General features: G+C 44.7%; 1 protein-coding gene across 1 annotated transcript; it reads left to right on the top strand.

The window, feature by feature from the left end:
- Window positions 1–210: 210 nt before the first annotated feature.
- On the top strand, window positions 211–13,723 carry ube2g1a (ubiquitin-conjugating enzyme E2G 1a (UBC7 homolog, yeast)). Its single transcript, XM_049018115.1, has 6 exons — window positions 211–417; window positions 11,071–11,173; window positions 11,377–11,474; window positions 11,559–11,737; window positions 11,864–11,987; window positions 12,445–13,723. The coding sequence occupies exons 1-5, from the start codon at window positions 372–374 to the stop codon at window positions 11,948–11,950; spliced, it is 513 nt and encodes a 170-aa protein (XP_048874072.1). The 5' UTR covers window positions 211–371; the 3' UTR covers window positions 11,951–11,987; window positions 12,445–13,723.
- Window positions 13,724–14,056: the final 333 nt, after the last annotated feature.

Genomic DNA, 14,056 nt, shown 5'->3' with positions numbered 1-14,056 from the left:
AGAAAGCAAACGTTTTAAAAATTAAATCAGTTAAAATTATCAAGGGGTAGCTGAATAATTAACGATGGAGATACTATCGATGACGGTGGCAGCACCGATGACAGCGGCCCTCGCTCGCGCTCTGCGCCAGAACTTCCCAAAATGGTGCGAAGTCGACAGGCTACACGCGCGCGTCCCGGGCCGTCTCGCAGCGGCCGGCTTGTATTTGTGCGCATGCGCGCTCGCGGCCAGAGTACTTGGCGAAACTCCGTCTGGGAAGCGACGGTGGCGGCTACGGACTGTCGCTGTTTACTGGGGTGGCTTTCAGTCTCCTAACGACCGAAAATCGACGCGAACCGCCAGGAACTCCCGTCGATTTGAGAAACAAAAGCATGACGGAGCCGCAGTCGGCGCTCTTACTCAGGAGACAGCTGGCAGGTAAACGCGGAGACGGCTGGAACTAGCTTAGCCGCACCGTCGTGGTTTAACCCGAAAGCGTGTTAGCAGATACCCGCATTCCGGACTATTTTGACAGAGAAGTGGACCTCTTAAGTTCGACTGCTCCGGGCTCGGTCCATAGCCGCCTGGCCGTTGACAGGCCATGCCGGAGTTGGTTTTCTTAGTGTCTGATGCACAGGTACCGTAAGCGGGTCTGCTGAGTGCGTTATACTGACTTGGAAGCCGTTCTCCCCGCCAGCAGACCCCCGTTTCCCGGCGCAGCCACACACGCTTCTGTAAGTAATGGATGCCTGTCCCTTTGTTCGGAGCTTAATTAACACCGAGCCGTCCGGCTAAATGCACGCCGGGGGTTAAGGGTTAAGTCCGGCCTGGCCGCCGATCTACTTGCTCGCAAAACTCAGTGTATGTTAGGAGCCAGCATGCGACATTTTCTTGCAACGACGCCGGTGTTGGTACCGCCGCGCGAGCCCTTTGTACCCCAGTTGGGTCGCTCTGACGGAGCTTTGAATGACAGCTGGGATCCGGGCTGTTTGCGCGGAGCCCTTGGCCTGGTCGCAATACGCATGTGCCCTCGGCCCGGGCTGTATTGCGCAAGCGCCCTCCGGCCCATGTGCTTCGAGCCCCTGGCACTTGCATTAGGCCGACTGTGACAGGAATACGCGAAATGCAGATTTGTTGCTTATCATGGGTGCCTTCTTTCCTCCTCATGATTTTTTTTACAATTACAGCATTTTTTAGTTAAAGAATCCAGTTAAGGAAATGCAGAATAAACGTTTAGTATTTGTTAGCTTACGAGCACGACTGATAAACTTACCATAATTTGTTTGAAAAAGTTTAAGCATTATATTCTGTTAGTCGCAGGTCGATCTGGCTCATTAGACGCGGAGAGACAAAACAGCAGTATAAAAGCTGAAAAACGCGTGCTTTTTAAGGTGTCTAATGGACACCCGTCATTGGGTAAGAGGTAGTGCTGATTCTTTCATGCGGTGGCACATACCCTGTCGGTGACTTTTATGGCGTTATATACCTCTAGGAGTCACTCCAGAACCAGCACCTTTTCTTAGTCATTGTTCCACCTTACTTCTTAATAAGAAGAAACTGACAATGTACATTTTAGAAACCAATTTTATCTGTTATATAAGGAAACTTAAAACTTTAGCATAGTAAAGGAGGAAATAGGAGTTGTAGATAGTCACCTGGGTCCTTAGGCTGTGATGGTTTATCCCGATGCTGCATTGGCCTGAAAGTCCACATTCCACCTGCTTTTAAGTGACTATTGAATCGCTGAGATACAGTGTTTGTACTAGACTGCACATGAGGATAGCAAGTGAAGAATTTTTACCACCAATCATGCTGCCGGATTTTAGATGTTTCTTTCACTGCAGGGAAATGTTGCTGTTACTTTTTGGCCTCAAATTCCCGAAGAATGTCATAGTCTGTCACGTGACTTTTCTTGGTTTGTGTACCCTCTGGAGAGCATTGAAATCGGTGCCTTCTTCCCACCTGGTAAAGTAGTGTTATGGCGACAACCTTTTTTTAGGTTATCAGAACATAAGATTTCTCTGGGTTCTGATTTTTCTGCTGAGGTTGTGTTTTCAGGTGTTTGCAGTGTCTCAGGTAGAGTTTTCTGTGCTGGGATTGCTTTTTCGTTGTACACAAGACCTCAGTGTTTAGTGCGGTTTCTTCTGTTTAAATTTGTTGTCATTCTTTGTAAATGTATGTAGCTGTCACACCTCTTAAGAGTGTACAGTTAATTATTAACTTCATTAAGCTATTACGGTCCAACTTGGGAATGTTAAGATATTGCTGGGTTTGCTGGGCTTGTTTATTTTCTTATAAGGCCACTTTTATTACTTTGATTTTAATGCATGTTTTGGATGAGTGCATGGAAAAGGTCAGCAGATGATTTGCTCCCATGTTATATTGAGATTTCATATCTCTGCCACATGTCCCCAAGGAGCATGTATTAGATGTGGTTTTCTGCTGAGGAGATCTGCACTTGTGTGTTATGGATAGTCATCTTTGACTAGATTGACTAGTATGGATCATTCTTTGAAACAGAACTTAAATGCATAAGATTGTATGTAAATGCGCATGAAATATGTTGAATTAAAGTGCAGTCCTTGATTAACTTCTGGAAACTTCATGTGGCTGCATCAGATAAAATGCTGTAGTTTTATTTTCTTCAGGCCCTAACAAGCTGAGCCTTGTAGGAGTCCTTATAATGTGTGCTAAGCTTGTGAGTGGCTTTTTGGGGTTTTTAGGTTCATCTGAATAATTTATCCATATCCATTCTGTAGATGCTGTATTTCACATTGTTACACCAAGCTTTTGTGACTGCACACTGGTGAAATCCTGGCAAAACTGGGAAATATGAGAATATAACTCATCTGTCTTTTGGTAATAGCTCACTTCATTTTAATACCCAGTTAAATGGGTGCTGTTATTTTACTGTTTTAGTTTTGAATATTACTGTGCATTACTGTACTAGACAAGCTAAACTGATGACTGAAAAATCTCTTGGATAGATGATTAAGAAGACAGATTGCAGAATTTTTAATTTCCTGGGTCCTTATAAATAATAGTGACCCAGCTGGTGGGTCGTCAAAGGTAATGAGAGAGGCCTAGAGCTGATTTGTAAGTCAGCAGGTCAGTTGGCTTGACAGGTAGTGCTCCTGGTGTCTTTCCTTGTGTCTTTAGGGGGATGGGGATTTGGAGAACTGTGCTTATCAGGTCCTGGTCATGTGGTTTGTTCTGGTTGCATTTATATCTATTAGCAGCTACTGGTTTTGTACAGTGAAATTGAGTTACTTATAGAGAGCTGGGTTAAGTTGTTTCTTTATGTGCTTGTGGCCAGAGTGTGTTAGCAGTTAATACTTGTCTACTTGTGCTAGGTGTGCTGTGGAATTACACGTTTTCAAAGTTAACAAAAATTCAACATTTGTTATAATTACTTTTGCTCTTTTTTTGCTTTTTAGTTTAGCTTTAAGATGCGGGGTGGGCTACAGAATTCTTTGGAAAGCTTGTGGTGTGTTCATCTTAAAAACAGATTTGGCTCTCTCCTTTCCTATTTCATACTATGCATTGTTTCCCCTTGTTCTGCTGGGGGACTTCAATGCTCACGTGGGCAGCGACAGTGAGACCTGGAGGGGCGTGATTGGGAGGAACGGCCCCCCCGATCTGAACCCGAGCGGTGTTTTGTTATTGGACTTCTGTGCTCGTCACGGACTGTCCATAATGAACACCATGTTCAAGCATAAGGGTGTCCATATGTGCACTTGGCACCAGGACACCCTAGGCCGCAGTTCGATGATCGACTTTGTAGTCGTGTCGTCGGACTTGCGGCCGCATGTTTTGGACACTCGGGTGAAGAGAGGGGCGGAGCTGTCAACCGATCACTACCTGGTGGTGGGTTGGCTCCGCTGGTGGGGGAGGAAGCCGGCCAGGCCTGGCAGGCCCAAGCGTATAGTGAGGGTCTGCTGGGAACGTCTGGCGGAATCCCCTGTCAGGGAGAGTTTCAACTCCTACCTCCGGCAGAACTTCTCCCATATCCCGGGGGAGGCGGGGGACATTGAGTCCGAATGGGCCATGTTCCGTGCCTCCATTGTGGAGGCGGCTGACCGGAGCTGCGGCCGCAAGGTGGTCGGTGCCTGTCGCGGCGGTAATCCCCGAACCCGCTGGTGGACACCGGTGGTAAGGGATGCCGTCAAGCTGAAGAAGGAGTCTTATCGGGCCTTTCTGGCCTGTGGGACTCCAGACGCAGCTGACGGCTACCGGCAGGCCAAGCGGAATGCGGCTTTGGCGGTCGCTGAGGCAAAAACTCGGGTGTGGGAGGAGTTTGGTGAGGCCATGGAGAACGACTTCCGGACGGCTTCGAAGAGATTCTGGTCCACCATCCGGCGGCTCCGGGCGGGAAAGCGGTGCAGCATCGACACTATTTATGGTGGGGGATGGTGCGCTGCTGACCTCAGCTCGGGACGTTTTGGGTCGGTGGAGGGAGTACTTCGAAGACCTCCTCAATCCCACCGACACGCCTTCCGATATGGAAGCAGAGTGTGAGGACTTGGGGGTGGACTCGCCTATCTCGGGGGTGGAGGTCGCTGAGGTGGTCAAAAAGCTCCTCGGTGGCCGGGCCCCGGGGGTGGACGAGATTCGCCCAGAGTTCCTCAAGGCTCTGGATGCTGCGGGGCTGTCCTGGTTGACACGCATCTGCAGTATCGCGTGGACATCGGGGGCAGTACCTCTGGACTGGCAGACCGGGGTGGTGGTCCCCCTCTTTAAGAAGGGGGACCGGAGGGTGTGCTCCAACTACAGGGGGATCACACTCCTCAGCCTCCCTGGTAAGGTCTATTCGGGGGTCCTGGAAAGGAGGGTCCGCCGGATTGTCGAACCTCGGATTCAGGAGGAGCAGTGTGGTTTTCGCCCTGGCCGTGGAACAGTGGACCAGCTCTATACTCTCAGCAGGGTTCTGGAGGGTTCATGGGAGTTTGCCCGACCAGTCTACATGTGTTTTGTGGACTTGGAAAAGGCATTCGACCGTGTCCCTCGTGGGGTCCTGTGGGGAGTGCTCCGGGAGTATGGGGTACCGGGCTCCCTTTTAAGGGCGGTTCGGTCCCTGTATGACCGGTGCCAGAGTTTGGTCCGCATGGGCGGCAATAAGTCGGACTCATTTCCAGTGAGGGTTGGACTCCGTCAGGGCTGCCCTTTGTCACCGATTCTGTTCATAGTTTTTATGGACAGAATTTCTAGGCGCAGCCAGGGCGTTGAGGGCGTCTGGTTCGGTGGCCTCAGGATTAGGTCTCTGCTTTTTGCGGATGATGTGGTTCTGTTGGCCTCATCGAGCCGTGACCTTCAGCTCTCACTGGAGCAGTTCGCAGCCGAGTGCGAAGCGGCTGGGATGAGAATCAGCACCTCCAAATCCGAGACCATGGTTCTCAGCCGGAAAAGGGTAGAGTGCTCTCTCCGGGTTGGGGATGGGGTCCTCCCCCAAGTGGAGGAGTTTAAGTATCTCGGGATCTTGTTCACGAGTGGGGGAACGATGGAGCGGGAGATCGACAGGCGGATCGGTGCGGCGTCAGCAGTCATGCGGGCGCTGCATCGGTCTGTCATGGTGAAGAGAGAGCTGAGCCAAAAGGCGAAGCTCTCGATTTACCAGTCGATCTACGTTCCTACCCTCACCTATGGTCATGAGCTTTGGGTAGTGACCGAAAGAACGAGATCGCGGGTACAAGCGGCCGAAATGAGTTTCCTCCGCAGGGTGGCTGGGCTCTCCCTTAGAGATAGGGTGAGGAGCTCAGTCATTCGGGAGGGACTCAGAGTAGAGCCGCTGCTCCTCCGCATCGAGAGGAGCCAGATGAGGTGGCTCGGGCATCTGATCAGGATGCCTCCGGGACGCCTCCCTGGGGAGGTATTCCGGGCATGTCCCACTGGGAGGAGGCCCCGGGGAAGACCCAGGACACGCTGGAGAGACTATGTCTCTCGGCTGGCCTGGGAACGCCTCGGGGTCCCCCCAGAGGAGCTAGACGAAGTGGCCGGGGAGAGGGAAGTCTGGGTCTCCCTGCTGAGGCTGCTGCCCCCGCGACCCGACTCCGGATTAAGCGGGAGATGATGGATGGATGGATGGATGGCATTGTTTCCCCTATGTTTACAATTTTAGGGGTTCAGAAGGACACCGACAGGATTCATGGTGTCCATGTATTTCTTTTAATGACAGCAGTCAATTTAAGAACTGAACTAAACATCAGAACATTTATTTTTATGACAATTATCCACAAAGTGTGCAGCTTTCACCAGATCATCAGATACTGGTGGGAGTGTGCTCACCTGTGTGTGCGCGCACGTGTCTGTCTGCGCATCACGGCGGAACTCCGTAATGTGCGATACAGAGAGCAGAGTAGAATTGTAAACATGCGACCATGTAGAGACAGAAATGACAAGTTGTTGTGTGAATGAGATAAATAACATAAGGCTATTTAGTTTGTTTATAGAAGTACAATGTAAAGATCTGTTCTATAGGAAAGGTAACCTTAAATGACTTCTGTTGTGATCTGGTGCTATATAGAACATAAAATAAACTTGACCTTCAAGGGGGGGTGGGGCACCCCTGTAATATAATGGTAGGGGAAACACTGCTATGATAAAAAGTCCTGTGATTAGCACTGACATAAGGTATGTATTTTAATTTAAAACTGTGAAACAAAGTCCATACATCCATTTTCTGTAACCACTTGGTTGCGGCGGGGGGGGGGGGCATGGAGCCTATCCTGAAGACTATAGCCACAAGGCAGGGTTCAACCCAGGATGAGGTGCCTATCCCATCGCAGGGCACACTCGCGCACCATATGCACATACATGGGCAATTTAGGGACTCCAGTTTACCTTAGCATGTTGTTGACTTGGGAGAAACCAGAGTACCTGGAGGAAACCCCATGATGACATAGGGGGAACAGGCAAACTCCATGAACATGGATCCAGGGTGGAAACTTGAACCCTGGTCCCAGAGGTATGAGGCAACAGTGCTAACCACAGTGCTACGATGCTGCCCCATAACCGAAAGTCTGAAAGTAAAATGAAATAATTCATATAGATTAACAAACCAGACGGTACAGAAACATCTTGGACTTAATAGATGCGTGTAAAAAATAATGTGAAGTTAGTCCTTCCTTCAATGCTTTCGACAGCTTTGGCTTTGCTGGTAGAGTTGTCACCTGTCCTGTAATAAAAAAAAAAATTGCTGTGTTCAATTTTTAACCAATACAGTATGTTGGTTGTCTTATATTCTTGAGATTGAAAGTGGATACCCTACTTACTAGGGTCTGTGACTGCAAACCCTTGCATTCGGTGTGTTCTACTCTATGGCAAAGCTTGACTGATGAAATAGGTTTGCAGTATATCCAGTTTGAGTTTGCACAAGTTTTCAGTATACATCAACAGTTTGCTGCATGCTGGACTTTAAACTGCAGAAAGTATAAGTGGCCAGATACATCAAACAAAATTGACAGAATTTGATAATCTGACATAATTTGAGCCAAAATTATCATGGTGGTCACCGTTTCAGCGCACTGCATGCGCACGATATCAAAGCAGTTTGTTGCAATATAACCAGAATCTCCTATACCAATATAGGTAATTTTATATCCCAATAACAGTACATATCATGATATAGCACATTTACTGTAAATTGAATGAATAAATTGTTTATGTAAAATGTAAGTATATTTCCCGCCTTCATCTATGTCGCGTAGAACAATGCAAAGCGTTGTCAAAATGACATAATGTTCCTGTTAAGTGTGATTTGAGACACAGCAAGATAATCAAAATCACAATTTGAAATGATTAGCATATTGCAAAAGCTGCGATTTAGGATATGCATTGTACAGCACATCTGACCCAAGGCTTAAAGTTGTGATAAATTTTACAAATTCAGCCTGTCCTCCTTGTGTGACGGTGATTCTCACCAATTAGAGGTGGCCCAAGGCGTCCGCTGATACGCCTACAAACAGCAAACACGCGAAACCCAAGGAAAAGGTTGCATTTGCGGTGCGAAAAATATTAATACTGCTGTTCATCTGTAAGTAAATTACCTACTTATTTCACCTACTTTGAGAAAGTACTAAAAGTATGGTACCTGGTATGGTACCTGGTGCAGTAGAAAAGAGCTCTTTATCTTGTTTATCCACAGTATCTACTTCTTAAAAATATGTTGCGGCTGTCAATTTTTTCACCGACACTGAGTTTCCTCGGAGGAAGTGTTTATCTCTTCTATGATTTTATCAAAACAGTAGCATGTGGCATGCTCTGCTACCTTAGTAGCGTTGATCTGTATTTGTTTGGTGTAAGTTGCCTGTTCTGAAAAGACTATCATATCATTGGTTAGAATTGCATTTATTTCTTTGATATCAGCAATTTTTCTTGACAATTTAATATTAAAGTTTCTCTTTTTTTGGTAGATATATTGTTTATATCACCCAAATCTAGCCCCTTGGGAAATTTCATTCAGGAGTTTTCCTAGGCAGAAGGTCGGGTTTTTCTTCATGTGGCAGCCCATTACAAACAGAACCGTGGTTCCCTGCCACAGTACCAGAGACCATTAGAGGCCGTTTCGGGCTGTGGAGCAATGGTTCAGAAACACTGGTGTACAGTAAATGGTTTCTTGATTCTGTATGTATCGTTTTTAGGAATCAGGAGTTCTTAAGAAATTGCAAGGCTTACAGACAATTTTACTTGCTTTCAATAATAATAATAATAATTGATACTTTATTGATCCCCTGTGGGGAAATTGTCTTTACGCCTCCCTCAGCTTGCTCCATGTAGAGTAAGCTGTCCGCGAAGGGCTGCCACCCGCAATGGCGCCCAGGGAGCTGGGGGTTACAGGCCTTACTCAAGGACCCACGGACATGCTGTGGCTGGGTTTGAACCTGTGACCTGCTGCTTACAGGCACACAGGCTTAGCCCACTGCACCACACGCTGTCCCCAATACTGATTTTTAAAAGAATGGGTCCCGGTTTGATGATCTTTTCCCTGGATTCTTGGCAAGATTCACTGAAGGATACTTAGATTGATTTTAGGTGTTTTATTTGCACGCAGGTGCTAGTTTATGACTAATCCCAATCAAACATTCAAAACCTTTGGCGCAGGACCAGGCTTGCTTTCACATTCACTGCTAAAAACTTACATTCATCTCTCCAGCTGAATGCAAAAGTATTTAAATTTGATAGAAAACATCTGAAGATTGCCATTTACATTACATTTAATTGCTCAGTTGTCACATTCATCCCATTTGTGCACCTGGGTATTTTCTTGGAGGTATTCAGGTTCAGTGTCCTGTATGGATTGTCCAGCATCGTTCTTCTGGAATGTACACCAGCAGTGTTCCAGTTACACGTTTGTATGTGTAGCCATCAGGCTGAATCAGGTGCCCCACTTTTTGACTGCAGACACCCTCAGCCTTGGCTCAATTTCCATCCAGTTTAGCTTTACGTGGGGTGAACCCTCCTGTCCTTCTGGTCTTTATGAAAACCAATTTAGCTTGATCTTATTTCTATCTGTCCATTTTAATGACCTACTTTTCAGTAACTCTAATAATGGAAGTAAGATTTATTTGCAATCACAGTAATGATAGACCACAAAGTGATAGATTGTTTGTTTTGGGTTTCCCTGACATTACATGGCTTGTTGTTTTGTCATTCTTGCATAATATTCATAATCCCCATAATGAAATGGACCAGAAATCATATCTGTATTTTTAGGTAGAAAAGCAATGCAAGCAATACACACACACACACAAGTAAAGTGTTTTAAATGTTCAGTTGTAAGTCTGAGCCACATGTGAGATGTCAGAAACACTTATTGAAATAGTTTGCAAATATACAACTACAGCTATGCAGTATAGACTTGCTCTTTATTCCAAAATAAGTCAAAATAAAAATAAATACAAAATTGTACCTATATCTGTGTTGCATGGATAAAATAAAGTATCTTTCTCAGTTTATGTCAAATTCTAGAAACCTATTTGTCAAATAGCTCTGAAAACCGAAGCCTGCAGCCATCAGGACTGCATTTAAAAACTAGGAAGTAGGGCTGGGTGATATGGCAAAATGCAATATATATTTCATATTGGTCGATAGCGATCATTTTTGGGATATTATTCATAAGTCATTGTTTTCAATACTAATTCTTTATTTCTTCCATTTATGCTTAAAATTCCGTTAGGAATTTTTCTTAATTTTTCTTTCTCTTAAACAGATTCCACTTAAAAAGAACATTTAAAAGATGACACATTGAATGGACTGCAAACTGAAATCTGATTTTAATAAATAAATCATGCCATTGTGATTTTTTTTTTAACTGAGTGTAGTCAAAGATAAATTTTGTAGTATTTTGCAGTTTTACTAAAGCAGCTGGCACTTGTTTTACAAATGGACTGAAATCACTGTAAAATTCCTCTTACCTTCCTATTAAACACAAATTAGTTGGTGTTCTGAAGAGACGCATTGAATAACAAGTGCAAACCCTTTTCCACTGCTTTGGAGTTTGTCTACATGACGTTCTGGTGCGTTCCTTCCATCTCAGCTTGATCTTTGTGCTGTCATTTTCTTTCCAGCTACCGACTTTCTTCAGCATACTCATGTGAGGTTTTAACATGCAAATCTGGCATTATTCCACATTAATTTCCTTTAATGTGATGGCGATGATGATGTAACTTTTCTTGATATTTCCTGTTGGCGGTGTTCAGAATCTCAAACCAGTTTCTGGTGTTTAAACTGCCATTTGCGACCCTTCGCCGTACCGGTCCTTTCTGTGCTGCTTCAGATTTTATTTTCTAGCATGGCCAATGCTAGCAGTGGTGGCAGTTGTATATCACCACTGCCTAATGTAGGTGGTAGGTTTTGTCTCTCTGCTAAGACCTCTTTGCTTATGGTAGCCCTGGGGGGACTTCAGACCTGTATACAGCCTAGCTGTACGCTTTCCCAATGGCCTTGACAAAGCAAGGAGAACACGTTCAAACATGCTGGTAATGCAAAGGCAGCTACCTGCCAGCCTATCTGCCTGTTTCCTGGGACTTCAGCTTCAGGAATAAATATATAGTGCAGTCGCACAGTGCAGTTTGTAAATTTCTGTTCTCCTTTCAGAGCTGAATAAGAACCCAGTAGAGGGCTTCTCTGCAGGCTTGATAGATGACAGCGACCTCTATCGATGGGAAGTTCTAATCATTGGCCCACCCGATACCCTGTAGTAAGTACAAAGGAGCTTGAATTGGGAACTTCACGTTAATAGGTCATAACATTGCAACACCTCAATTTTGGGAGATCCACTTTGCAAATTCTTTTGCCCATTTATGTACTTTCAGTAAATTGCTCATTGTGGGGTGTAGTTGGGAATTGTTTTTTTTTTTTCCCCAGTACATGTATTAATGCTCACTTTCCATTCATTGACAGTGAAGGAGGCGTGTTTAAAGCACACCTTACGTTCCCTAAAGACTATCCCCTCAGACCGCCCAAATTGAAATTCATCACTGAAATATGGCACCCCAACGGTAAGTGATGGAGCACTTTAGAACCCTCCGGAATATTAATAATACCCTCACTCCTAATGCCCTTGCCTCCACTCTCGCTTCTAGTTGACAAGAACGGCGATGTATGTATTTCGATATTGCATGAGCCTGGAGAAGACAAATACGGCTATGAGAAACCAGAGGAACGCTGGCTCCCTATCCACACAGTGGAAACCATCATGATTAGCGTCATATCCATGTTAGCAGATCCCAACGGAGATTCACCTGCAAACGTAGACGCTGCAGTATGTTTATTTTGGAGCTTTGGCTGTAGCCTTAATCAGTGCTTAGTATAATATTTCCTTTTTTAATAAACTATTACACTTGTAAAGGTCCGCTGTGTGATGGGCTGTTTGCGTTTTGTCCCACAGAAAGAATGGCGAGAAGACAGAAATGGAGAATTCAAAAGGAAAGTTGCCCGATGTGTTAGAAAGAGCCAAGAGACTGCTTTTGAGTGACACTCATCCTGCAGCTTGTAGCATCATTGTTTTCAGGGTAAGGGGGATCGGCTTCAGCTGTGGCCCATCCACAGGCGCAGTTTTGAGATGGCGGCCCCCCCTGTACGTGGGGAGTTGGTGTGGTCTGCAGAGCACTTGTAGGACAGAGAGAGGTACTGAGTTCAGTGTCTGATCTCTAAGGCTCCACCCACACTTTTGGGGCAGCAGGGAGCGTTGCAATTAAGGATGTGGACTTGAAGGTTGCTAGTTTGAATCCCAGGTGGACCTCTCCTATGCTAAATGCTTGAAAACAGTTTTTAACTTTTCAACTGTTCCAGTAAAATGCTCAGCTTTATACGTGGATGAAATGATACAAGACAAGCCTTTTGATGATATCTGTAGCATCCTGCGTTGACCTGTCGTTGAGAACATGTTTCTGCGTGAGTTGGGTTGGCAGCTGATTAAACGTGGTATGATCTCGATTATTGTTGAGTGTGTGTGCTTGTCATTTACAGGTCTCCGGTTGAGAATCATGGCACTGTTTTCCTGCACTCTGCCCACCTTTCGCCAGAGTTGTTCTTATCGAACATCGCCAGACTCATGCTGGCAAAATAAGCTGCATCAGAACGAGACGGCTGGTAGTAGCGGTGACACAAGGCCGAGCAAGTGCCAACCCCAAAAATGTCTTTTCCCTCCTCTGAAGTCTATGAACTGCTTCAATTTTCAGGAAGACTTGTAAAGACGTGTACATAGCACCAACGTTAAACAGATAATATATAAACTGTTCATATTTCATATTCACCCGGCAACACACACAATACCAAATAAATAGTGCATCTTTAGTTGGAACAGGAATCCTGTTGATTCTCGAAGATTCTCATCCTTATTTTTTTATTTTTGTGTGCATCTCTTCTATTACAAATTATTTTGACGAGACTAGTGAATAGATCTTGGTGGGGAGAGTTTTTAGGTTTTTTAAACTTGGCTACTTTGGTCCAGAAAGTTCTGCCTGGGTTTGTGTGGCTATCCTTGACCCAAATGAATAAGGTATCTTTTGAAAGGTGAAGCATGTGTCTCATGATAGATTTCCTCTTGCTCTCACTTCTTCGGGATTTTAGAGTTTATTATGTCTTGTAGAAGCACAAGGTACTCATTCTTTGGATTGGGGGGGGAGTGTGTTCATGAAAACAAAGACAGGATTACATCTTGTATGAGTTTTTGTTTAAAGTGAATTTGTGGAAATGAAGATTCTCATCAGACGTGCAGTATGTTGCAAGAATATTTTTTAATTTTAATTTGTCTTTCAAAAGTGCCTCCTGTCAAATTGCTCAGTAAATATATTTTGCATTAAACAGAAGTTTAGAAGGTGGAAAGACTGCACCACACTACTCGAGCACCAGTGCCAACCAGGATAATGAGGAAGACAAAAAGGTTCATCTAGCAATAACCCTTTGTTGCGATCAGTGCATTTTGAAAAACTGAAGATTGGAGCTCTCCTCATACTTGCCCTCTGAAAAGTTTTTTTTCTTTTGTGGATTCTTACCTTAAAGTATACTTTGACTGTAGGTGGTCTTATAGGCAGTCCTGGGTTTTTCGAAAGATGTCGGGGAGTGTGTTGGTCTGTTGTACATGAAAACTTTTTTTTTTTTAATTTGTTGCCTCATTTTGTGCTGCCACTGAAGGACTACTGCAATTTTCCTTGCCTATTGTACATAGACAAAATGCTGATGTATATTTTTCATGTAATGGAAACCTTCTGTAGTGAGTTCTTCCAAAATATAATTTTCTTTTCAATTCTTGTTTTGTGTAATTCTGTCTAGCTTGTTTTAAATTGACTGAAAATTTAATCTGAACACCATAACTACTACAAATTGAGGGCGCTTCCACTAAAAACAGCTAATGCAATATAAATTCGCAGTGGTCATTCTGTAATAATACTACAACCTGAAACTTACTCTCTGAGAAGTCTCCAAGAGAATTGTATTTACTGGTAAGGACAATTATGGGAATTATGGTGGATTTTGATTTATTTCCTGTAATCTGATTGCATAAATGATCTCCGTGCCTGAGCTGCTCTCCGAGGTGAGTAATGTTCGAGTGTTGACACTGACTAGTAGAGAGAGATAA

Source organism: Brienomyrus brachyistius, chromosome 6, assembly GCF_023856365.1.
Source record: "Brienomyrus brachyistius isolate T26 chromosome 6, BBRACH_0.4, whole genome shotgun sequence".
NCBI classification, from domain to species: Eukaryota; Metazoa; Chordata; class Actinopteri; order Osteoglossiformes; family Mormyridae; genus Brienomyrus; species Brienomyrus brachyistius.
This window is presented reverse-complemented; position numbering and strand designations above follow the sequence as displayed.

Excerpts from the sequence above, each read along its gene's own strand:
- ube2g1a (XM_049018115.1), top strand. The coding sequence starts at position 372 with ATGACGGAGCCGCAGTCGGCGCTCTTACTCAGGAGACAGCTGGCAG. Across the intron at positions 11,475-11,558 it reads TGAAATATGGCACCCCAACG|TTGACAAGAACGGCGATGTA; the intron begins GTAAGTGATGGA and ends TCTCGCTTCTAG. Across the intron at positions 11,738-11,863 it reads CTGCAAACGTAGACGCTGCA|AAAGAATGGCGAGAAGACAG; the intron begins GTATGTTTATTT and ends TTTGTCCCACAG.